Source organism: Anas platyrhynchos, chromosome 2 (genome assembly GCF_047663525.1).
Source record: "Anas platyrhynchos isolate ZD024472 breed Pekin duck chromosome 2, IASCAAS_PekinDuck_T2T, whole genome shotgun sequence".
In the NCBI taxonomy this organism is placed as follows: Eukaryota; Metazoa; Chordata; class Aves; order Anseriformes; family Anatidae; genus Anas; species Anas platyrhynchos.
The window spans coordinates 18,446,885-18,472,847 of record NC_092588.1 but is presented as its reverse complement, the minus strand read 5'-3'; the positions used below and the strand labels follow the sequence as shown (position 1 = coordinate 18,472,847).

Below are 25,963 nucleotides of genomic sequence, written 5' to 3'. Positions count from 1 at the left end.
CCACTCTGGGCCTGTTGCGTGCCTGTTAGGTGCTAAGTACAGCAGGACAGACAGCAACTACATGAAAGACACCAACAGTCTGGACTGAGTCCATCAGAGGGTCACCACAACACTGAAGAGGTTGGAGAACCTGGTGGAGAGCAGTGTCTGAAGGAGCTCCTTTGCTCAGCCTGTGGGAAGAAAGTGACCTAATTGCTGTCTGCAGCAGCTACCAAAGGGATGGTTAGAGAGAAGGCAAAGGAACAGATGTAGCTATCACAACTCACAACATGGGAAATTCTGGTTATATACAGGAAAAAGAAAAATCTTCATAAGTAGTCTAGTGGTCAAACACTGGAACTAGTTGCCCAGAGAGGCTCGGGAGTCTCCTTCTTCAGAACTCAGCTGAACACAGTCAGGAACAGCCTAATCTAACTTTGAAGTCAGCCCCACTTTCAGGAAGATCTTGGCCAAAATAACCTCAAAAAGTCTCCTCTAACATGTCATCCTACTTCTCTATTTTTCTTTCATATGTCCTATATTACTTAGGCATACAGGACAGAATACCTTTACCAATGGATCAACTACAGGTAAAAGTAGGAGGAAAGAGATCAGATTAAAGTGGAAGATAAAGGAAGCAACATGGCCATGACTTGTGTTCTTAAATGACTTTCATTGACTTCTCAGTATAGAAGCAATCACGAACCGACTTCCATGTAAGACATTCTATTACCAGTGTGGATAGCTATTGACCACGGCAGTCATGAATGATAAGAATGGCTTTGAACTGTGTGTTCACAGCAGTTCCCTGTCACAGCAACATTGCTGCAGGGACAGAATAAAAATGTCAGGTTCCTGATATGAAACATGGATGTGATGACAATGCACCCCAAATAAAACCTCAAGTTAAAGATCTTAAAATTTAAATGTAATGCTGTTGCGTCTTGAGAATGGCAGACAAGATTGTTTTCAGGAGAGGGTCTTCTGAAAGTCTCGTTTTTAGATTCCCAGTCTTTTTTTCTTCAGTTATTCTATGGGCTGTAGATTAAAGTGGACAGTTAGGTGCTGCTTTCTCTTTAAAGATCTGGTCCTTAGATATTTTTATAAGTTACAAAAATATTGACAACACTGGAGACGAGACCACTCAGAAGAAAATACCAAGGTATTCAGCAAGACTTATAAACTAAGGAAAGAATAGAACCAAACCCATGAGGTTTGTAAGGAAAAAGACAATATGACCAAAAAGGGCCTGGACACCAGGGAAAGTATCAAAGAAATTCATCCTACATTTTTGAGGAGGTATAATGGACAGTCTAAGATGTGTGTGTTTGTTTGTTTGTTTTGTTTTGTTTTTCTCTATTATTAGACCCAAAAGTCAACTGTCAAAGCTAAATAAATAACTTCAGAAATGTGTGAGCACATTTGTGCATTGCACGAATTATGAACTGAATTCTGTGAATTAATATATGCCATTAGGAAAATTAAAAACTTGGGAAAATTACACTATTCTTATCGAATATTCTCCTTTACAAATTACTTTATACCTTTTTCTTCCTTTTTTTTTTTTTTTCCTTTTTTCCTTTTTTCCCCCTCACATTGCCAGAATCACTGCTTTCTGAATATGTGATTAGGTGATTTCCTTTTATAAAACTTCAAAAACACTATTTTGTTTCATTCTCAATGTTCAAAGTGTGAGACTGAAGTTAATTTTGAACCTGATTTCTTCCTTACCTGATACAGAGGCAAGAGTAATGCATCCAGCTGTGAGATTTAATTTTTGATGTCTATTAGTGCTTTATTTGTGTGTTTCCTATAGTCAGTTCTGTTAAAGTGATTTTTCTGGGACTGGATTACAATTAATTGGTGACATTCAAGAAAAATAAATAAATAAATAAATAAATAATCTGTGATTTAGACATAGAATAAACAATTTAATAAGGAGATGCTTTAACACCTAACTCCCTACTCACTACCAACACCTCCTTCCATCACACATGCATGTTCTCTTCGCAAAGAGTGTGATTTCAATTTTCTTTTGGCAGCATTTATGTAGGGCTCTCTGTGGCTCTCTGTCTAATTGCATCTCACTAGCAGTATAACAGGGCTTATAAGGGCTTTATTATGTAACTGGCCAGTTTGGGATCCTGAATATGTGAAACCAATTCCCCTGGAGTATAGATGAGGTATAGTGTTAGAACCACTTGAGCCAAAAAGACAAATTTGGTTATATTTTTCCCCTTCCTCTGTGAAAAATAGTTCATAAGTCTGTTATCTAATATCATGTGGCTTCAGTGCTGAGACTGCCAGGAATTGCCTCATGGGACTATTCCTCATCTAAGAGACTTCTGCATCTTATGACTCTCTAGCAGTCCGCTGAGAGTTCCTTTACACTAATCTCCATCCCCAACTCCTAATTCATCTCTCAGGCTGCTCCAAGCAGTACCTTTCAGCTTTCATTTCTCCAAGGAAATTCATCAAAGGTGCTCATGCACAAGGGTAGGAATCAGCCTACTGCTCAGAGAGAGGCATCTTAGAGGCCCCTTTTGATATGTTCGTTAAGCTGTGCAGAGGAACCGGTGTTACTTGGGTAAGGTGGGCAGTGCAGTGGGCATCCACTTAGGTCTGGGTTTAGTGCAGATGCAGTTGCAGCATGGGAGAAAGGGGCTACAGAAGAACAGACCTCCCAGAAAAAGAGTGAGGCTCAGCAGAATCCTCTGTCTCTTTGTGGTATCTTGGAAGAACCCTGCACAGTTTGGAGCTCTAGGATTGAAACTGAACCATCTGTTCATCAGGTGAGAGATGAATCTAACAACCTATTTTTGGTATATCTCATTCAGGAGCTTCTGTTTTTCCTTTCTGCATTTTACAATAGGCACATGGAGAAAACACCCGTTTTGTGTTTCGCTTTTGCAATGAATGCTTGTGCAGAAGAATGAAGGAGGTTGGAAGAGCTTCTCTGCTGCCTACGGCTCTCTTTTCTACTTTATTGCTTCAAGAGGTGCAGAAAATGTTAATCACTGAACTGAACTAAGAAACAATAAGTAATGCTATGTAATAGCTGTGCTTAATAAAATAAAGAACATCTGTCACTCAAGCTCTGCATTTCCTAAGAATGTAAGAAATAACTGATACGAAACTGCAGCAGAGGCAGCATTATTTATTTTTTTTTCCCCATATAAAATATGTCTGTATTGAATGAATCTTTTTCTGAGCTGACATTAGACTAATTCACTCCTGTCCATTCCTAATGGATTGAATGCTTGGAGTCAAATGCCTCTTGACCTTATAAAAACTTGATCAGCTACTGGAAGGAAAACAAAATCCAACAATACAGAGCCTTTCTGATATAAGTAAATCAGGTCCATTTACCTGTTCCCACTAGCCTGATGTACTATCCTGCTGCATTCCAGAAATACTGAAGCAGCCTTTTCTATGACAGCCATTTATCCTCACAGAGGGTAAGATAGTCGGCGCACTCAATAGCCGCCTCTCCTGCCGCCTGTTCTCAGGAGTTGGAACAGTAGCAATTTGTTTTATGGGACACGGCACTCTCCTGCCCTGCTTGCATGAAGAATCGGCCTTTTGTAACCCCACTCTGTGCATGTTCAGTGCCCGGAGATCGCCTTTCTTGGCACACGCACACGCGAGCATTTCAGAGGCAATGTACGCCACTCTGTTTCGCCTGACAGATATTTTATTCATGGAGGCTAATTTACCTTTTTAGCCATATGCCCACATAAGTGCGATAAATGGGAGTCCTGGCTCCAGCCTAACCTGTGGACACTGCTATCCAGAGGCAGCTCCTCAGGGAACATCCTCTCTTCCCCTTTCCTTCTGGGAAGCAAGGATATGTACGAGGTGGGTTGGAGAGAAGTGCGTTCCCTGCTAGCTCCTTTGGCCATGCACAGGAGCAGAGAAGGGATGCTCCTGCTGCTCCTGGCTCTGAGGCAGGGAAGTAAGGTGAGTGAGACGATGTGTGGAGAACAGAAGCAAAGTGGGTATTGTACGTGGCATGCATGAGGTGGCCCAGCAGCTCTAACTCAGGCCAGCAAAGCACATGAAAGCTTCAGTGAAGAGCAGTTAAAATCAGCTACTGCATCTAAGGTTACAAGGGACTGTAGTCACCTCTCTGATCTCCTGCCTTGCACAGCACACAGGGCATGTATTACAATTAAAATAATAGTTACTACTGCTATTCTTTTAGGAAAACCATTATTCCTGATTTTAAAACTTCCAGGGAGGCAGAATCCTGAGCCAAGTGTTCACGTCGTTAATTACTCTCACTTGCTTAACTACCAGCTGCTGGGCAGGCTATAAATCCATCTGCAGAATCCAGGTGTCCTCTACTATCAATTTCTGGTTGCCAATAAGTATTTATAGGCTGGGGTGAGAACATCCTGTACTTGTGTGTGTATCTGTGGTTAAACAACGCAGAACATGGGGCTTCACCGTCATGATAAATCTTTTGAGCTGGTCTGGTGCTGTTTTGCTTCACTGTCAACTAGTGCTGCTTCAAAAGGCCAGATCATAACCCCCCTTTTTCCTTTGCTTAGGAAAGATCAAAATATAATTTTCTGTTGAACTGTGGAAGCAGCGTGCTTTGCTTTCCTTGTTTGGTATTAGATAATAAGGAGATGCTCTCTGTGCCTTTGTACATAGGTATGTAGCAGTACAGTGCAGAAGAACTTGGAGGCAAAAGGCAGTAATTAATGTGCCTATACATTTCCCAGGAGGGACTAATGTAAGAAACTTGGTCTTCAAAGTGCCTTTGGTTTAGACCTTGTTTAATCTGTACTTTCTTCCTGCCTGTGCTGGTATAATTTTAATGGGTGATTGCTTTAGGAAAATACAGCTTCACCTCTGAACATGATTTATTAACAAATCAAATATCCTATCAGGATGGGAAATGCTGAAAGCATGCACATAGAAAACCAAATCTTACTTATTACAATCACATTCAGCAACCAAGAATTGTTACTATTATTTATTTATTTATTGTGAAACAGACTTGTTAGAGCCAAATCAAAACCAAATCAAACCAAAACAAAAACCAGCCTGCTTTCTCCTCATGATGGTGTCTTTTCAGCAGGCCATTTCCATGTGATGAAATAAGGCTCATACACTTACATTGTGTATGTATGCTCACATGCACGTCTGTCGGCACCCTTTCTTCCATAAACATTGATCCTATTAACCAATCCCAATCTAATTTGGGAGAAATGTTATATATATTGCTACACTTAGTGAAAGTTAGCAGTGGAACAGGAGACAGGGACCTTTAATGCTCCAGCTGAGGGAGAAACATAGTGCCAGCTCATACCTTGTTAGAAACCAGACAACGCAGAGAAGCAAAAACATCAACCACGTCTTTGGATAAGTTTCTAATAGCTGTGAGGCATAAATTTGCTGGAAGCTGAGCTTGCTTCATGCTAGTGCTCAGAGGACTTTTTGGTCCAGCGAATCCCTCCAGGCTTTGCCAGAACAGGCAGGAAACAGAAGGTGCTGGTGGAAATCATGCTGCAGGGAAACACTGCCTTGCTCTGCAGGTGTGACTTGGTTCTCCACATCAGCAAGATCAATGGCAATTGAAACCTCAGATTTCATTTCTGCTGCATCTATTTTCACCAGCTATGGAAGAAATATTTCTTCCTTTCAGAGAATTTTGCAGAATGTGGGCACAGTCACTGGCAAAACTCCCATTGATTCAGGGCCAGAGAATAAACCTCTTCACACACTGCAGCTAATTACAAGCTGTTTGCATTTTCAACTCATGCTAACAATCCAGTTGGAGGATACAGATTTTTATTATTCACAGCTTTTTTATCGTAAGTTGGAAAAATTCTTATTAATCCAAAAGAGTCTGAGTCTCCTCTGGAAAAAATAAATAAATAAATAAATAAAAATTAAAAAAAAAATAAAAAAAATGACATTTCTAACTTTGGAGGAGAGAGAGTTTTTATCAGGTAGCCATGCTCTGCACTGTAAAAAGTAAATAAGAAAGTGCATGACATCATTTATGAGCTAAGCAAGTGGCAAAATAATGAAATGCCTTTGCTGATGGGAAGCATGAACTGATATATGCCTCAGATATCTGACTCTTTTAATTTAGAAGCTGCTTTCTCCAGTGGAAAAAAATGTTTAAATACCCAGTATCTGCAATTTATTTCTGGTGTTCATGAATCAAACCCACACAAAAATGAGGAGATCAAAATGCAGCAGATAGATGTTGAACTGAGATGGTGATGATTAATGGCATTGTGATGAGAAGTAAATTTGTCAAAGACTGCAGTTCATGACTAGTTTTAGATGAACTACGGACAGGGAAGAAATCACAAAATGATAAAAAATCATTTTAACATGCTTGTGCAAAAGGCTTCAGCTACTCATTTCACGTATTTTCATTTCAAACTGACAAAAGCTAACCAAAATATTATTTATTTATTTATTTTAGTGGGAGGCAGAAAAACTAAAACTCCTCTACAGCGTCCTGTGGTGCTTGCTTATGTAGAGGAAAAATGACTTTTTATTTTTTTTTCTTTAGGTGACACACAGAGTGTCATCCAGTGACCAACTTGAAGGACAGGAATAGCCATCAGGACACCTTTCTGAGCAAAGAACATTATTTCTTAACTTCCAAGCCATCTCTGTTTTGGCAAACTATTTATCTGTCAACTTAAGGGATAAGATCAGGCAATGCCTATACTTTCCATATGCTTCTTTTGCTACAGATCATTTGGCCAAAGATAACTGAATATCTGAATCTGACTTAGTTTATTATTTTGAAATATTTTGGTTCCTGTAAAAGCATATGAAAACTGAACATTTCTGCAGGGCATGTGGACCATTTTCCTACTGCTGGCACAGTAAAAAATAAACCAGCTTCACTGCAGAAGGGCAGAAGACATTTTGAAGGTTTTTGAGAGATTAGTTTAATTAGCCAATAAACTAAATAGAATACACATATTTCATCGAGATAGTAGAAATGCATTATCTTGAACAATAAACACAGCATTCACATGCAGCTCATGAGAGCAAAGACACTGAGTAATACGAGAGAGAGAATTAGCAGGAGAGGGGAGGGTGAAGGAGGAGAGCAGTGAGGATACAGATGGAGCTGGCAGAGCATCGAGGACAATTGACATGAAGGTTAAGGACGTAGGGCTACAGATGCAGCCACAGTCAGGTCAAGCTCCCTTTGCCCAAACTTAGATTAGCCATGCATGAGGCTCTTCCACTCCACAAACCACGTAGCTGTTTTAATATGCTGAGAGGCAGAGTATATTGCTCAGGCACTGTGCCATGCTACGGCAGCTCTGTGCTTCTCAGGAGCTGAGTTGGCTCTGTGTCTGGTTAGCTCAAAAGCTTGCACAGCTCAGGCAGCGCTCTGTCTGTGCCCACCCGCACAGTTGTGGAGAAAAAGGAAAAAACAGACTCAAATTTGGAGCATCAGAAAGCTGCTGGATTTGTTCAGCTGTTCATGAAGCCACTGCCTAAGGTCTTGGGGTCCTTAGAGAACATGGAGAACATAGAGTGTCCTCAAATTAATTGGGGAAAAAAAAAAAAAAAGTTCTGAAAGATGACAAAATGATTTAAGAGAGAATGTAAGGTCTGTCCAAACTGAAAGAAGTTTTTGCTATTACTATCACTGGAAACAAAATTGGGCCCATATAGTGTAGCCTAAGAAATGACTGGCAACTCACATTCCCCTCCACTAAAATAGAAATGAATATGGGCCTTGAATACATTGAGCATATCTAGAGGACATATTTTATGGAGACATTGCTATTAAAATCAGGACTTTATTATTTATGGTTCATTAGTTTAAAGAATGAATAATTTGTGGGTTTAGTAAATAGATACATCGTGACTTGAAAAATGTTGACCACCACCAAAACATCCATTATCCATTGTTTTTGTATTCCTCTCTTTGCCTGTCTTTGATTTTCTTTTTCATGTGTTTGGACTGACATTCTCGATTAGCCTCCAGTATTACAACAGCATAAATCAAGCTGACTAAATTCAGTTCAATATGAAATGTGAAATGTATTTCCCCAATAATTATTGATTGAAGCTATTTACATTACGAAATCCATATTTCTACCTACTTGTTGACAAGACCTTCAACCCCTCCCAATTTCTTCTAAGTTCCATACCTTTCTTCTGACAAAAGAAGCATGAAAAATATTTTTCTTATTTTTTCCCCTTCTGTTCACCAAGATAAAAAAAAAATAAGATGCACAGGTGTCTGCAAGTGTTTAGAATACCTTTATTAAAATGTAAATGAAAGCAAACATGATCCTATATAAGTGGCAGCTCACATCTTGGATGAACATAGTGACTGACTTCAGTATCCAATGATAGCAACTTCTGCTCAAGCCAAAGGGAGATGGTCTCTCCTTTGGAGCTGTGGCAGATTCGCATCCTGTGATGTTTGGATATTGTCCTCCTAAATTGTAATGCATTGGCTCACCCTGTGTGTAAATAAATGACTGTACTTATTTAAGTAAGCTTCTTGTTGTGTGTTGTAGCACTTTTAAATGGGATGTGGGCCATTTTCAGTGAAGGATTCTTAAATATTGTATAAACTTTTCATGTCAGTTCTCCATGGCCTGAATTCTAACCTTCAACCTTGTAAGAAAAAAAGTCACTAAAAACTGTTCTGTTTACTGTGATTTAGACTGTGATTTTGAGCCACAGCCTTGAGCTATTACTGCTGTGCTGTGGAGCATCCCCAGGAGCTGTTTATCTCTCTGAGTCACAACTCCTTTCCTTTCTTCTTGCTCTGGGCAAGAACAGCAACTTATTACTGACCTCAAATTTTATCTCAGGCTAACTCAGCCACCCAGCTGAAAAGTAGGCTTAATGTCATCTGAATTGGAGGGGACGTGTGAAATAATTGCCCTTTTCTTCCTACACAACGGGCCCAGAACCAGGTAATACGTAGGACAGCCAAAGATTAGGTACCTGTTTTTTGTTGGGCTGCAGAGCACTCACCACAGGCAAGTCCATTGATAGACGAGATCTGGGCTCTTAGACAAAAATCTCTGTAGGTATTTAAAAGGATATTTAAGGCTGTTTATAAAAACAGAAACCTATTCCATTACCAGGCTCACACATGGAGCTGCAGTAGTACCTTTGTCAGCTGGACAGTGCTCAGTGCCACCACAGTGGTTGTGCTCAAGTGGTTCTGTATGCACACAGGTGTATGTGAAGCTTATGAAGAACTGTGGAGCTGGCATCAAAGCGGAAAGCAGGAACAGCACAAACAGAAATAATTTATGACCGTGAACTGCCCCAGACATGAACACAAATGGGAGTCGTCTGGATAAGAGAAAGTTTGACAGCTCTTTGAATCAGAGCACTAAATAAAGACGTGCATTTGTGGTGCTCCTGGAAGGACTCTGCTTCCAAAAATCAATGTAAAGATCTGTTCAGCCCAATATGTGGCATTTTTCTCCCCTTCTCAGACAGACTAATTTTACCTAGAAACATGCTGTCTGTATTACCTCTCCTTTTTTCCTGTAGATGATAAGGCATTGTCCCAAACTGACCTAACAACAGCAATTAGAGAGATGAATTGTCACTTTAGGTTACTTAGACAGTGGTTAAAGTTGATAGAGGTTCAGGCTGCTTCTTTGCAGATGGCCCACAACAGAGCAGTCCCCTGAGAAGCCCAGCCAGAGCTGCCAGGCCCCAGATCACTCCTCAGACACCAGGACGGCGGCCGCAGCATTTGTTTCTTCATGATGATATCTCACATTTGCTTCTCTCCATACTTCTCTGTCCCTGCTAGACAGCTGAAAGTGTACACTCAGCACAGCCAATGTTCTCTCTCACACAAAAACAAGAAATACCATTAGTGTGTGAATGATGGATGAGGTGAGCAGTTCCTGTACCCCTCCCATTTTGTTCAGGGATTGACTGTGAACAGATACTTGTCTCCTTCCCTCCCACAGTCCATCATGGACCCAAAGGTTTGACCCTCACTCTCTGCACACCACTCTTCCTACAAGCAACTGCTTCCCAACAGAGGCTGCAGAATTAGGCATAAGGCATTAGGCATATGACAAATGATGCTCTTTTTGTAGACTGTGCAGATCCGGAGGTCAAACACACTATTAATAATTCTCTGACTTTTTAAAAGCTGTATTTCCTCCATTTGTTGGCAACATGATTTGAAAGGTCTGTACAAGCCACTTAAAACAGCAGCTGAACAGAGGCATTTCAGCACTGTCCAATATTGATTTTTGTCTCTAACTCGTCTCTTTGCTCAGACTGGTTTCAATATCCTGTGAAGTTTAAGTGAAGATACTTCCAATCTCGATAGCTGTGCACTGCCATTTGATACTATAGGTAAGCCAGTCATATTTTCCTTAGTTTGGCAAATGGCAAGTGTGCCAAAAAATCTCCGTCTTAGACCACTGCTGCCTACATCAAAGAAAGGCTGGGTGAGGAGCGAATGGAGGCGGGTTGGAACGGGGAACCCAGTCACCAGGCTGCTTGCCAAGCTGAACCTGTTCCAGAAAATAATAAAAATAATAATAATAATAATAATAATAATAATAATAATAATAATGGACACAATATAGAGCTGGTACAGCAGATTATTTCTGCCTGGAAACAAGGAGCCCTAAAGAACAAAGACCTTCGGTAAATTCAACAAACTAGCTGGTGTGCTCCCGTGAAACAGAAACTTAAAGGAAAAAGGCATTCAGGAGATTTAGCTAATCCTAACCAAAAGCTTAAGAACACAAGCATATGTGAAACATGAAGACGTGAAAGAGAAATAAACATTGTAAGCATTGGTTTAGCTCATCATAAGAGTGACCTGAAAATTAAGACATTTTCACACTGGGGAAATTAGGGCAAATAATATTGGTTACAATAGTATTGTGCAATATTTGTGGGGGCAACAGACAAAGAGAGAAAATGAGATCTTGCTAGAAGAGAAGAAAAGGTGGTAAGGAAGCACTCTATTTACACTATAAAGAAAAAAAAAAAAGGAATGAACTATTTTTCTGCTTTGTGAAGAGGGAGAGAGGAAAATGATGCTCAGAAGGCTGAAGTCCTTCAGCCTAGTTTTTTCTTTACTTCATTAAAAAGTCTAAAACAACTCAGACTATACACAGAATTTAGAACTTATTAAGAACTTAGGCTAGCAGAAAGCAGAAAAAGAGGTTACATAGATAAAATATTAATTTTCAAATCATGTGCGCCTTGTAAAATTCACCCGAGTGCCCAGGGAATTGGGTAACGCAATTTCATAGCCATGAGCAATTATCTTTTAGGAGTGATGCAGGGTGAACGAAGTTCCAGAAGACTGGAAAATGACCTCTCAAGAGATATTCCAGCCATGGTTACCAATCCTGTAAGAAGAGGGGAAAAAAGGTAAGATGTGACTTACTGATTTGTAGTTTCTTCTTTGCCACAATGTCAAAGCAGCTACTTGATATTCTCACTATAGGCAAACACAAAGTTTTGAGAACACGAGGTCAGACGGGATCAAATCAAAGGTCCATCTATCAAGAAATTGTCTCAGATAGTAGCCTACAGCAGATACTGATGTATCTAAGACAAAGTGTAAGGTCAGCATGTACCAGCATATTCTCTCAGCAATCAGAAGCTTAGGGACTTTCAGAGCTAGAGTCTTTGCATCTTTATGTTAATAGCCCTCCATGATCTTTAATAGTCCTTTACAATTACTAATCAAGAGATCTTGAGTGCTGTCTTTGTTATATGAAATAAGAAGATAATATATAGAAACTGAAAATAGCCACGTACTTTCCACTACGCTGATTTTCAGTAAATATATTTTTGTTCCCAACTTGGATATATTATCAAATACACATTTATTGCATGAACAGCTCATCTTTGAGAAAAGCAATACCAAAATGTCAGGACAGCTACTTGGTATCATTTACATTTGAGCGGTTACTCTGGCTACTTTGTCAGAAGCTGCTTCATGCTATATTTGAACCAAATTTATTTTAAGCTATAAAGAGACAAAAAACCAATCTCCTCTGGATGGATACACTACAGTGGAGACTAGTGATTAAAGGACTTTATTTACATTTCTACCTGATCAACATCTTTTAGATACTTCTAATGGGAAGAATTGATTTTTTTCTTTACAAAAGGGACTTAATCAATTTTGCTTCTGGAAATGTTTTATTCAACAATAGCTAAGTTTCCCTGAATACACATCTGTCAAAACAGAGCCTACTATTGGAAAAGAGAAGCCTTTTGTGCTGATATAAAGATACCTGCTTTATTATTTGAACAAAAGCCTATTGATTTTTTGAAACATAAAAAAGAAGCTTACAATAAATCAAATGCCTTAAATGTGCAAAATCTTCCCAAAATTCCTGCAAATATTAGCAAAATTTAAGTTGGGTTGACTTTGCTAGGAATTTTTTAAGTGTTTTCTACTTGAATGGCTCCTAGGAAATGGTATTTGTAATGTCATTTTTAAAGAAAAAAAAAGTATACATATATATATACATGTATATACTTGCCATCCCTTTTGGTTTCATTTATTTTAGGGGTTTTGTGATGAGTGAGCTCTGTTCTGTAGTACTGGGCTGTGACCTAAGAGGTCTTGATTTCTGTTCTCAGCTCTCCAGCTGGCTTTCTGGGTGAGTCACTTCATCTGTAAAACAAGGGCAGTATGTGTCCTATACACTGCTTTGATACCAAGGTGCAGGAGGCTTTATGTAAACATTATGCATCATGCCACAAGAGATCTCACTTCTCAAGAAGCTGCATACATTCAGATGGAAGCACTTTCAGAGATGGTCTGCAGGTGAAGAATAAACACGTGTTTTAGATTGCAATGCCCTTATTTAAAAAGACGATCAAACACACACACACACAGTGCAACCCAGTTAATGGTAATACCTCAGAGTTTTTACCACACGTAAAGGTGGAAGAGTCTACACAGGAGAATAAAATTATTTGCAAATCTTTAATACAGCCAGTTCCCAAAAGTATTTTAACTGGATTTGTATTGAAATCTAGTAGGCAATTGCATTATTTGGCTGAGTTTCTAGAAATGGTAGGACATTGATGCTAACACAAACAAATATTAACTGTGTACATTTCAGAGAGATTCTTGACTTGTCTGTTTTTATTCAAATGTATAATAGCCACAATTTCATTTAAGCTGGTGAGAAAAATCAAAGAATCAATCTTGTAGTTTCCAGGATTCTTGACCTTGCCAGGACTTATGCCCAAGAGAAAATAAGTCCTTGTACATACTATATATGATGATGAGTCCTTCATCATTTTAAAAGATAAGATTAAAAAGAATCCTGTAAAAACAAGTAAAAAATAAATTAATGTTTGCTTTCAGTTAGAAAGCCTCCCAGATCTTTAAGCTGATGGATTGTCATATCTATAAATACACCTACTCTCTTAACCTCTTAATAACCATGGGTTGTACACCATAGACTATATCTGGCATGAGTGCAATTTACTGCAGTCAATTTAGTTACCTCGGGGACACATTTATTACTGTTATGGCAGCAACAGCCTGAAACCCAAATAGAGAGTGGGGACCCTAATGCACCAGGTACTCTGGAAACTCATAACAGAAGCAGACAGCCCCTGCTCCAACCTCAATCCAGAGTCATCGGCGGTGCTCCCACACACGCTTTGATTGACACGACACCAGCAGGGAGAGATCTGGTACTGTCATGCAGTACATGAAAAACAATGTTGGAAGGCATGACCTGCATGCCATACACTCATACCACATTTGGGTGGGAGCAGAGGCTGGCAAGGGTGGGTGAGATGCTGAGCTGGCATGTGCTGGGGTTTTGGGAAAAACAAAAAGCACAAGCCAGGAGCAAGCCACGGCATGGCTGGGGTGAGGACATGGTCCCAACGTTGCATTGTGCATGGTTATGGCAGGCAAGGTCTCAACACCCACCTACTCTCCCAGCCACCTGCTTGCACAACCCCAGCTGCCTCCTCCTCTCTGTTTTTTGGAAACATGGAGTTAGGTGGGACACCTGTGTAGTGAAGTTTTAAAGCCTGTATCCTTTGGCACTTTCTGACTGATCAGAGCTCAGCGAAGGGCAAAGATAACCACGGCACCAGAGATCAGCTTTACAGATTTTTATTTTTTAATCTGTACAGAACGCTGTTGCTATTATAATAAGGCATCAAATGCACAATCGAAAAGCTCACGATGAACTGTGATGTTTCACCCTTGAGTGGGTCAAAAAGGAGTTTTACAAGATTAAAGCCATTGCTTTCCCAGTCGGTAAACTCGATATTCATTACAGACAGATTTTTAAAAGAATTACAAAGATTAAAAAACTGTAAACATATCAAAACCAGCAACAACCCAGCATAGCTTCCTAGGAGAGAGTTTTGGGTTTCCCTGCTGTGGGTCAGGCCTTGGGCTGGCAGTGCAGAGGTGAGGCTGGCTGGGCTGGGCTGGGTGCTTCACCACGGACCTTTCTAGGGGGCAGAGTCCCACGGCACAGCTCTCAGCAGTTCCCAAATGGCCCAGCCTCTGTCACAAATTTCTGACTGAGAAAAAGAAACTGAGAAAACCGGTCCCCGGGGAGCTGTTTCAGCAGCAGAGGGTACAGGGAGGAGCCCCGGCCAAGGCCTCACGTTCCCTTGGTGAGGAGGCAGAGCCCTGCCCCACGGGCTGGCAGCCCCACTGACACGTCATGAGGTAGAAAATGGGCAAACATCACATTTTGCTGTGAGGGTCAGTCAGGAATAAACTGTTCCTTCCCCAGCACAAATCATGGTTTGTTTCTAGGATGCTCCAAGGGGTGCCTAAAACACACCTGGTATGCCCTACAATTCACAGCCCTCCATTGACCCAGGCAACAAGTTTAGCCGAGGTGATGGAAAAATACAATTTTCCTTAAACTTGTACCCTAAAAGCATTTACATTTTGAGTAGGGGAAATCAAATTGCTAGGGTGTATGAGTAGGCAATCAATCTCCCTCAGCCTCAGCCTTTGGTACTGCCATTTGTGACCATTCGTGGACACTCATCCACCAGGCAGTGGACTAATACATTCATTTCCCACAACCAACCACCAGACAGCAAGTGTTTTGGTTTCTCTTGCACTGTACATCACTAGAACCTGAGAGTCCAGAGGTTTTACATCACATCACCAACCCATACAGCCTTCTCGTTTGTTTGGTGATCAGAGAAATGTCCTGAGTTTTGTCTACTGAACTCCTGCACTCTGTCCTCTAATTCCTGCCTTCACCTTTTCTGTAGCACACTTTAACACCAAAATAAAGAAACTGCATTAGTTCTGCTTTTTTATTATTCCTTACACCTCTGTGGTGTATACTTAGATTATTAGGTTGACTTACGTTTCCTTAAAATGCTCAGGGAAAATTTGAGGGTTCATTTAGGTATTGCAGGCTTATGATCTGTGACAGGCATTTTACAAAGTGTCAGAAAACTTCTCACTTGATAATAATATACTGACAGTCTGGGGAACACGCTCTTTTCTAGTGCTAATAACCAGCATTAAGGCATGCCATGGTTCCTACAAGAAATCTGTGATCCTTACAGTGTTAGCTGTCATCTTTCTGCAATTATGGAATGTACTCCAATTTTATGCATATGTATCATTAAAAAATAAAAATAATGGCTCTCAAAACTGCCAGCCTCAGTTTTAGAGCTTCTGCCAAGTACAACGGTTCCCATTAGGGGTAGGAAGCGATGAAAGGGTTTTTGCCCCCCATGACATCCGTCCTCTGCCCCACAATGTCTGCTGCCCCTGGCCAGGCATCGTCTGCCCTCCTGCTTGGCTCCCCTGCAGTTTTGGAGGTCATGGCATCGTTTCCTGTCCTAGGGCCAGGGCAGGCAGCAGCACTGACCCCACCACACCACCTCAGTTGGTGTTAACAGGCCCTGCAGGCAGTTTCCTCATACCCAGGAGCAGGCAAAGGGCAACTGATGAGGAGCCTTCCTCCTCCATGTCTTACTTCTTGGGCTATTTTACTCCATATTCTCACTGATCCCAATGGACTGAAGGTTTCTCCTTACATATGTAAGCTCTTCTTTTTCACCATAGAAATTCAATCCTGAATCCCTGATGACACACCCAGACGGATGTAAGCTCTCCCAAGATGACTGCTGAAATGCTGGCCACTGTGAGTTCCTGCCCTCAGACATGCTCTATATCATGATGTAACTGGTAATAACATCTACTAGGCAGTAGCACTGCTGAATAAGGCTGCTCCTTTAATTGCCAGCTAACACTGAACTAAAGCAGGAGTTAGAACAGATAACATTTAAGTAGCATCTCTTTTGCAGGGCCAAAGTTAAAACCTGATACATCACGCTATTTACAGCGACCAAAGGCATGAACCTGGAGCAGCACAGGTTCTCCAGCTCTCTGTCAAGGGCACCTACACAAGCACCCACGACCAGTAAGCACAAGGGACTGAACACAGGCAAGTGCCAGGCACAGGCATGTGCCTCCTGACGCGAACAAAGAGGGCTTGAATGAGATGGCAGAACAGTGTTCGGTCTTTTCCTGCACAAGGACCCCACATTTCTACGTGCCACTCGTGTAATTTCTGCAACTGAAAAGTCCATTTTTTGGATATACCATAATTTGGGGCACAATTAACACACAGAAGACAGAAAACAGGTGGTCCCCCTGGCACACGTAATGATGGCTTGGAAGGGACCATAAACAGTCTCATTCAGGTGTAAAATACAGTTTTTCCTCTCACTGCTCTGAGTCACACCAGCCAGTATGCTCCAACCCTCACATCAGGCTGTCCTCCCAAAATAGAGCAGGGCAGTATTTGTGACCCCCACCAGTCACACTAGACTGAGAAGGAAACCCAGAAGCCCTGGGAGTTCTGACTGGGAGAAAGCAATGTCAAAAGCACCAGGTCCCAGCACCACCTGAGCAGGAGGATTTCTTGTTATTCTGAACCTCAGAAAACAAGAGGTTGCCACCTCTTCCTAAGATTCTTCTCAGATATATCACAGCAGGAAAGAAAAAGTCTCATTTGTACAAGATTTTATATTCCCGATGTTTGAGATTTAAACATGACTGACAAGGCTGTGACAGTGAAACAAGTGTTTCTACCGTGACTCTGCAGCCAGGGTCTGTACAGACAGAGCTTTTCACTCATGTTCGGCTTTGGGAGGGTCTAGGCATATATAGTATTAAGCACTGTTCACTAAGAAATGACAGCAGTGCATACAACAATCCTTGTTGTTTTTCCCAGCATCACAAGAACACCACTCCACACAAACACGCTGATACTAAAGTAAATACCATCAGCAGTACAGGTTTTTGGCTACCTTGCTATGTAACTGTGAATAATAGCATCATGTATTCTTGATCATCCTCTGTGTTAACTAAGTCCTATGTCAGACAGTCCACCTGTCTGATATTTAACCTTTGTATTTCCTGACAATGTATTTTTTATAAATAATTTGGTTTATATTGAACAAGCCCCAGAAGCTCCATCCTGACCATTTCTTTCCAGTTATGAGAAGGCTGGCAGCCTAGTGACATAAAACTGAAGTTTCAAAGGACTAGTGTGATGCAGACAGGCCCAGTATAAGCAAAGCCCTTCAGCATCCATACTGAAGGAGAAGTGTTCAGTCTCTGCATCCCGATGCTTTTTTACTCTTTGGGTCTTTGAGACTCCAAACAAGAGGTCAGTGAATTCAAGTTATGGCAGTTTTCATACAAAGACATCTGTCCACCAGCAACTAAACTTCTTTTATATGGGCCGCTATAGCTATCAGAAGTTAATGACTATCAATCATGGCTAATCTGAACTGAAATGGAACCACTGACCTCAAGTTGAAAGAACCTTTTGTCTCTCACCAATACCATCATGAGCCATATGGTTCCCTGCCCTTTGCCTTTTATCTTTATATTTTAAATAATCACCACTAATTGTACCGTTGTCTGAAAATATGCGAGATTTGTGGTAAGTCATGAACAAGTGGTCTTTTTTTCCATTAAGTCTCATTCACAGAAAATAAGGGATCAGCTTAAAGTTAAAGGATAAAAAAGCATCTCTCTTAATTAAACATCAGCCTTGCTATTTGATTATTATTCCCACTTTTTAACATGACATCAAGTAGGCTGTTAGTAATCCCTCTGAAGACTGCAACAATTAACAGTTTCCAAGGTGTCAAGGTCACTCCTGTTCTGTATGGGAATAATAAGAAAATTATATAGGCAAGACACCAAAGGAATGTTTTATGTTAGGATAAAGGAGTTACCTACAGAACCTACTCACCACAAATCTCTTTTTATTAAGTAGTTTTCATTATTTCATATCAATTGCATTTTCTGTGGCATGTTTTCCCTTTACAACAAGTGCTCATATACTGCTAACATTCGATTATAGAGCTTAAGAAAAAAACATTATTGTCAGACAAATAAATGCATCACCAGCTATCTTTAGCCACATCTGTTTTCTTTAATGAAACATGTTTTCTCGTAGAAACGCTGCCTTAAAAATCATGACCACTCTAATTATCTACGGCAAGCACATCTTCCTCAACTAACGACAGCTCGAGCATATTATCATTTGCACCAGACTTCATTCTGAAATTGAAAGACCCATAGAGCTTCGCAGACTCCTTGGAGGATGCAAACCTGCTCCTCCGGTACAGCTCCCCTTTCCACATGGACATCATCAGCAGGCTGGAGAGCACCACTCCCCCCAGGGTTAAGAGACACAGCCCAGCAATCACACAGCGGTCCAAGTGAGCCCCGATCCTGGCGCTCTCGTTCTCCAGTCTCTCCATCTCCCGGGCAGCCACTGTGTTGGGATCCACAGTCACGTCTCTGGGTACCACGTAGGAAATGATCACCAGCAAAATCCCGCTAACAAGGAACAAAATGGCACTAATGAACCCGTAGTCCACGGATTTCCCAGCTGCTGCCTCCGAGGCCGTGTCATCCTCCTCGGAGACCAGGGAAGGGGAATCATGAACCCACTCGGGTGGCAGCTCCCGGCAGGAGCGCTGCAGAGGAGCATCCCGACAGCCTGTTGGACTAGGGGGACTTCTTGCGTGCTCCAGGTTCACATTCTCATCCACGTAGGTGAATGACGTCTCGAGTTCCTGGGCACAGCAGCAGGCTTTCTTCTTCCCTGCATCCCCTTCCCCCGGGAGGCTCTCGGGCAGGTGGCAAGGCTGGGAGGTGCTGGGGGGTGCCGGGTGCTCCCAGGGAAAGGGGCCCGAGGCAGAGGACAGGGGAACCGGGGCGGGCTCAGCCACGGGGTCCCTCTCTGAGGGCTTGCAATTCCTTTCACAGTGCAGGGCTGCTACGGCAGAAGCTGCTTTGGGGTCCACCTCACCCCTCTCATGCTGCTGCTGCTGTTCATAGGGAGAGGAAGGCAGGCTCCAGCCTGCAGCGGTGCCCAGAGACCCCTGCCTGCTCTCCTCGGCCAGGTAGAGAAGCTCCATGCAGGCCATCGGCCTCGTACCGGTGAGCCCGGACTCCTGGGCTACTGCATCCTTCAGCAGGCGCTGCCCCTGACTCACTGGAGCGGTTTCATGGTACCGGAGCCGCCGTATCCCAGAAATCTTCTACTCTTTCAGCAGCGTTTTGTTAGGGACATGGCTTGTGTCAGCTGTTAAATGATTAAACAAATCCCCTCTGACGTTCATTTCTTTTCAGTCTGCAAATGAAATAGCAAAGGGAAAAAAACAAACAAAACACACAAACAAAACACAAAACAACAACAAAGCCAAGCCCGACAACCTCCTGATGGTACGTTAATAAACCAAAGAGCAGATAACACAAATATAATACATCAGTCTCCCTCTCAACTGCTCGAGGGGAGATGGCAAACACAATTGTTTTAACCACGAACTTAAAACTGCAATCCGCTTGCAGATCCAAAATCTATTAGGGAGTCTAATCAACCTTTGACACCGATATCCAATTAAGGCAGTAAGTCATCTACAGAGCACGGGGTAACCCGAATAACTGCGGAAAATGTCAGGGGAAAAAAAAAAAGGCATCTTTTTTTTTTTTCAGCAGTAAGTAACTTCCCCTCTCCGAATTAAGGATTTGAACCGCAGACGCACAGACTAATTAGAAAGAAACACGCAAATCCCACGCAGCCCCCTAATCCAGGATCTGCATTCTCCGGTGGAAATCTGATAATCCTACGGGAAAAGCAGCGCTTTCCTACAGCAGATCTCCCGTTTGATTAAGAGCTTTGGGAATGCAATTCCGCCTCGGAGACCGGAGGGCTCAAGGGCGGAGATCGCTCCCGGTCCGCAATTAATTCATTATTCCCCCCCTCGCAGCCCAACTCCCCGCACCCCCGGCGCAAAGCCCGCACCGCCCGGGGGATGCGCGGCACCCGCAGCACCCCATGTGCGGGGCAAGGCAGGCGGGGCGCGGCGGACACACGCACACGGGGCTCGCACACGCACACCCGGGGCTTGCACACGCACACGCGAGGGCTCGCACGCCACCTACCCCGCCGCGGCCACCGGCAGCGCCGAGCCCAGCCGAGCCGGGCAGCGCCGAGCCCAGAGGAGGCGGGCGGGCTGCGGCTGCGGCACGCTGGGAGTTGTAGTCCGCAGCCGGGGGGGGTGGGGGGGTGCCTGGCCTGGCAGCCCCCTCCCTTCCACACACCCGCCTGGTCCCCCAAAGGAACCGCCGTGCATCCTTCAAGGATGCCCGCTGCGGGATGCACGCACGGGGTGGTGTTTCCCTAACCACGAGAGCTGGCGGTGGGCTGGACGGGGTGGTGATGATAACGCTGCTTTCACAGCACGGCGAGGGGTGAGACCTGGAGAAATGTTCTCAGCGCTGCCAGACTTGCAGAGAAATCTCAGGAAAATACCAGGCTCGCCACCCGCCGTCACGCGCTTTCTGTGGCAGGCATAAAGGGAACATTAAAAACTCTGCTGGCAAAAGACACAATAAAAACAACGACCGGCTGGCATGGACCTTTGCTGACTTTTCTCGTCAGTGCCTTCTCTGAAGTGATGAACTGGGATGTGAAAATAAATTGTGGAGCTGAGATGAAGGTTTATCAGAGGACACCAGGCTCTGGGGGGTGTGGAGGGAAAGACTTTCGGTGTGGAGCTGAAATGAGGGGGTCCGTAGGAAGAAGAGGGGAGCAGCACCTGCCTCCCTGGCTACCGGGGAGGAAAGCAGGGGCACAAGGTGGAAAGCAAGCTGGGAAGAAACTACCCCAGGCAGAAGAGAGGACAGACTGACTCAAGGCGTTGTCCCAGCATGAGGGAACAGGGCAATTCTGTGTAATGTCTCTGCCAGTTCTGAAACACTGTATTAGGCAAACAAACCAATGTTTTGAGGACAAATCCAGACAACACTCAAAGACCAAGCACAGAATATTCTAATCTTTGTGGCAATAGCCCTCATGAATGTCAAAACCATCAGGACACGGCAATAATGGGAGACTTCCACAGAAGAATTTTTCCCCAGTGCCCATCTGAGACGGCTCAATGCTTTGGGCTTGCTTGGCCCATGTTATTGAAGCAGCTCCAGGCCATGTTTCCATTAGCAGAGCGCAGTTTCAATGCATTGAATGCTGTGTTATTTGTTCTTTGAAGAAAAATTGTAAGGAGAAAATTATGGAATGGGGAAAAGTGCAGACTGTCCTTGGAGCTCTTTGTAACACCCTGTTTGAAATAAATAGAAAGAAGCAAATAAAACCTAATCAAAGAAGCAAACAAACAAGCTGATCTACAAATTGTCCAAATACTTTAAAGCAAAGCAAACCCAGAAACAAACACTCTTTAAGTCTACAGAACATTTCTATTTGGGAAACAGCAGGATAGGAATATACAGCGGGCTGCACCTGCCACATCTGACAGACAAGGCTTAATTAAGTGACTGACAGGAGAAAGCTTGGTGTTCGCCCCAGCAAAGCAGCCTGGAAGAACACAAGCACCTCTCCTGGGCCTCAGCACTATCTGCCAAGGCCTTGGGTGGGCAGTTTCTTCCCGACAGCCGATACAAAGGCAGGAAATTGTTGTCAGAGCACAACAAATGGCCGTGTCATTGATCCTTCAAAGCCCAGGAGCTACAACACTTATTCTCAAGCATTTGCTAGAACTGCAGTTATTTGTTATTTACCCCCACACAAACCTCTTGCTGAGCAACCACCCACTCTCCCTCCTATTGTGTGCCAGTTTGTATTGGGCATGTATGTTAATTTGTTGCTAATAATTATGGTTCCGCAAAGTGAAGAGCAAATGGAGAGGGAACCACGACTCTGTCAGTCCAAATGCTGGTTAGTCTTTTACATCTTCCCAGGTGACGCTGTATCTCATTTGCCACCTACGGTGACTGTAGCAAAATCATTGTCTAGTCACACTCCATAATTCTGATATTTCTTTTTCTTCCTTTGAATGCAAAGAGTTAACAGCATTTTTGCTTAAAGAATGTAAGTGATTGTTGCCAAAGCTCTGAGGTGTGGAGGTGGTAAGATGAATGCATAGCAACACATACTCTGCAAACACAAATACAGCTGGTGAAAAGATTAATCAAGCAAGGGCAGGAAGTAAGAACATTTGTCATGGAAAAAAATGGCCACATAGAGCTAAAAAACAGAGTGATGGACACACAATGGGACAGGAATAAAAGACTGGAATAGACTGTCAGCGTTGATGAGCCTTGTTCTCTCTGTTGCAGCCTAACACATCATAAAGTCTTTTCAGAAACAGAACTTCACTGTGGTAGCAGCACAGTGAGGGTATGGGATGTGAAAGCAGACTGATAAAGGTGTCTCAGTTTGGATACATGGGGCTGAATCTAAACCATGCTCTAGACCTGCTTGGGAGCCTTCTTCCAGTTGGCCCAACTAAAAATGAGTCTCTGAACTCTAGTTAAAAGTCATCAGGTGGATGACTTTTCTGTGCTGGGTAAACTGTGCTCATTGTAAGACTGGAAGAAGGCTTGTGAGGATCTAAAAGTGGATTCACTCCATCTATGTTTGTATTTGTAGGGCTAAGGGCCACATGAGCCCTGAATATGTCAGGGGAAACAGGCAAAACTGGAACCAGTTTTCTGAGTGATGCATCTCATCATGGGGTGATGAAGGATGGGTTTAGAAATATTCTGCTTGCTCTTACCAGTCCAGGTAATCTTCCAGTGCTGGGTGGGTTCCTCAGTGAAGCATTCCCCCAACCACTTTTTTTTTTTTTTTTCCTTTGTATCCCTAACTTTCAGTGGAGTCCTTTGGTGCTCTTGGGTTTGCAGAATCTTCAGTTCCTCATCCCACATAGTCACAGGACCTCGAATCCGATCCCCATGCAAGTGCTGCAAGGCTGCATAGCTTCTAAGATAAGGTGCACTCCAGCCAGTGTGCCTCAGAGCACAATATATTCAGGGAAGTCTAGGGAGACTGTTGCATAAACTTTCCATTTTCACTTGAATAGATCTTAATGCTGAATAAAATACGTTGGCTAGGAAGACAATAACAAGGGGCTGCAGAAAAATTTAAAACCTATAAAGGAAATATATGGACCTGCGTACAGGTCTGTGAAAAATAACCAAGGTAATAGAAGTGAATGAAGAGGTAAAGTCAAGGTTTATATAAATTGCAAAATAAAATAAAATAAAATGAAAAAGAGAGAGATACATATATATGTATTGCTTAAAAAATATAAGTATTCTGAGTAGAGCAAGCAAATATTTGGACATCTGTCTATGAAAAGAAATATCCAGCATTTTTGTGTGGTTAAAACACATTACTGTCACAGATCTATTGATTTATAAAGCAAAAGTAGATAGAAAAGCAATTTAATTCTACTTTGGTTGCTTCAATAATGCACATCCATTGTGCATTAATAAAAGACACAATAAGTAAATAAATTTACAGAGAAATGAAGAAATTGAATATGTGTGATAATGATGCACCAGAATTGTCAAGTGGAGATTAAATCCTTGCTAAATGCTTCTGCTTCCTATGTCTGGGTATGTGAAACCGCAGTCTGGATAAGTACAGCTCCTGAGCACGAATAAAAGAAGTTAATCTGTGGTGTTAGGACAGAGTAGGGTCAGCTGGAAGAGCAGCTGTAAGAGCGGGCCTGTTGACCACTTGGAAAACAAGGCTTGGTTGTTACAGCCCCATTTTGGGGGTCAGCTTGTTTGATGATTTCCAGCTCAACACAGGGACTCTGCAAGTAGGAGAAATGCAACTTAGAAGTGTAAAGCAATTACTTAAGGGCTAACACACACAGTAGGATTTAACGAGCTGTCAGGCTGAGCTCAGCTTCCCAGAGCAGCACCCGTGGAGCCTCTGGTGGGGCAGCAGGAGGGGAAGGGCCAGATCCAGCTCTCGCTGAGCCCATGCTGCCCATGCCACTGGCTCGAGCTGGTGACCTGACAGACCCCAGGCTTTGACACTGATTCTGAGCAGCCTCCCTGCTCTCCTCCTTCAGGAGCTTATACTCCTCCATTTTCCTTCCTGAGTCCTTGAGTGACTGCGAATCCCTGCCTCAACACCCCTTGACTGTGCTTTCGTTTTTCTAGCATCTCACAGACTTTCTCACAGCTCTTTCGCAGCAGTCTGGGCTCAGGCTGCACAGCGGGATGTATCTGAGCTGAATCCTGTTATATCCGAAGCAGGCTGCCTGCCTATTGCTGGTCACGCGGACACCACTCTAGGTGCCTAAGCAGTTGAATGCCAAGGTGGTAGAGATGCCTCCTACACTCACTAAATGCCTCCATACGGCTGAGAGCTGAGTTGTGGGGTATCCTGTGAAGGAGCCTTGGCAGGAGCCCCAGCAGCTCCTCCCTGCCATGGGCACAGGACTGCCGTGTGTCTCTGTAAGCATCTGCCCACTGATGGGGAAATATCAGCACTGTGCTGTCAGGCACAGCTGCAAGAGCCCAACTCTCCATTTATCTCCAACCATGGTCACATCTGGGGAATTAAGGACATGTTTCTCCCCTGGCTACCCCTCAGATCAGAGGCTGCAACCCTGCGTGCTCTGTTGCCACCATGAGTGCCAGATGTCACACACACTACTGATTCCTGTCATTGCCTTTTCCAGGAGCTTTACTGGATCGTTGTTCTCATCATCCTCCTGCCCACTTAAAAGGAAAAAGCGATCCACCTCCAGCAATCATACATTAGATCTAGGACTTGTAGTCCACCACATGTCCAGGACAGACTGCAAAACAAGAATTATGGAATGGTGGAATGTAAAAGATAATAGCATAATAGGCTACCCTGCAGGGAAGCCAACCTGAAAATCAAAGACTGCTTAGGGGAGGAATAAAGAAATCACCAAACATCTTCTAAGGAAGGGATTTAAAGGACATATGATGGTGCAGAAAAAAGGGGAGTATGACACAATATGATGAAATAATAGCTTGTCCCATAAACTGGTGATTTTTCTTTATGCTAGATCTGAAAACAAAAATTACTCATGGCTGTTGTGGTACACATAAAACTATGGGCGAAAGAAGAAAGTGAAGGCTGCAGTTTCTGACAAGACAAGGACACAGTCTTCAGTAAAATATGTATTGCTGGTGACAGAATGAGGTTTTATAGAAATTATCAGGAATAGTAGACAGAGATTCTCTATTATCAGCAAAGTGTTGAAGAGTATTTTTAACAACAATGAAGATGTGTTCACATTGGAGGGACAATACTGATAATTTATTGCATGAGTCTGTATTAAAAGCACCAAATCTAAAAGACTAATAAAACCGCCCCTTCTTGGCAATGCTTTATGTCCACTTGTTTCAAACTACATAAAAAAGCTGAGATCGTTATTCTCATTTTATAGGTGAAGAAGCTGAAAAAAAGCTGAAACAAGGGGAGTTTGTGTGATTTGTTACAAGCCAGACAACACATTAGCACCAAAATCAAGGTGAAAGAATAGGGACTCAAGTTTTGGTCCCCATTCCACCCCTTTTAGCCAAATGAAGTGGGCAAGGGATGACTAATGAGGGAACTAAAATCTACATACCCGGTTTGGGGATAGAGCTATTGACACAGAGGGA

General features: G+C 42.8%; 1 protein-coding gene across 2 annotated transcripts; it reads right to left on the bottom strand.

The window, feature by feature from the left end:
• Positions 1-14,082: 14,082 nt before the first annotated feature.
• TMEM74 (transmembrane protein 74) lies at positions 14,083-20,597 on the bottom strand. 2 transcript variants are annotated; one of them, XM_027452607.3, is made up of 2 exons: positions 20,450-20,597; positions 14,083-19,637 (listed from the first exon to the last, which is right to left on the bottom strand). In XM_027452607.3, the coding sequence occupies exon 2, from the start codon at positions 19,429-19,431 to the stop codon at positions 18,481-18,483; it is 951 nt and encodes a 316-aa protein (XP_027308408.1). In that variant the 5' UTR covers positions 19,432-19,637; positions 20,450-20,597; the 3' UTR covers positions 14,083-18,480. The 2 variants fall into 2 exon arrangements, with proteins under 2 accessions (XP_027308408.1, XP_071890481.1); XM_072034380.1 differs by having other exon boundaries at positions 14,083-19,589; positions 20,450-20,572.
• Between the last annotated feature and the right edge of the window lie 5,366 nt (positions 20,598-25,963).

Bases quoted from the DNA above. Each gene is read 5' to 3' on its own strand.
- TMEM74 (XM_027452607.3), bottom strand. From the start codon at position 19,431: ATGGCCTGCATGGAGCTTCTCTACCTGGCCGAGGAGAGCAGGCAGGGG.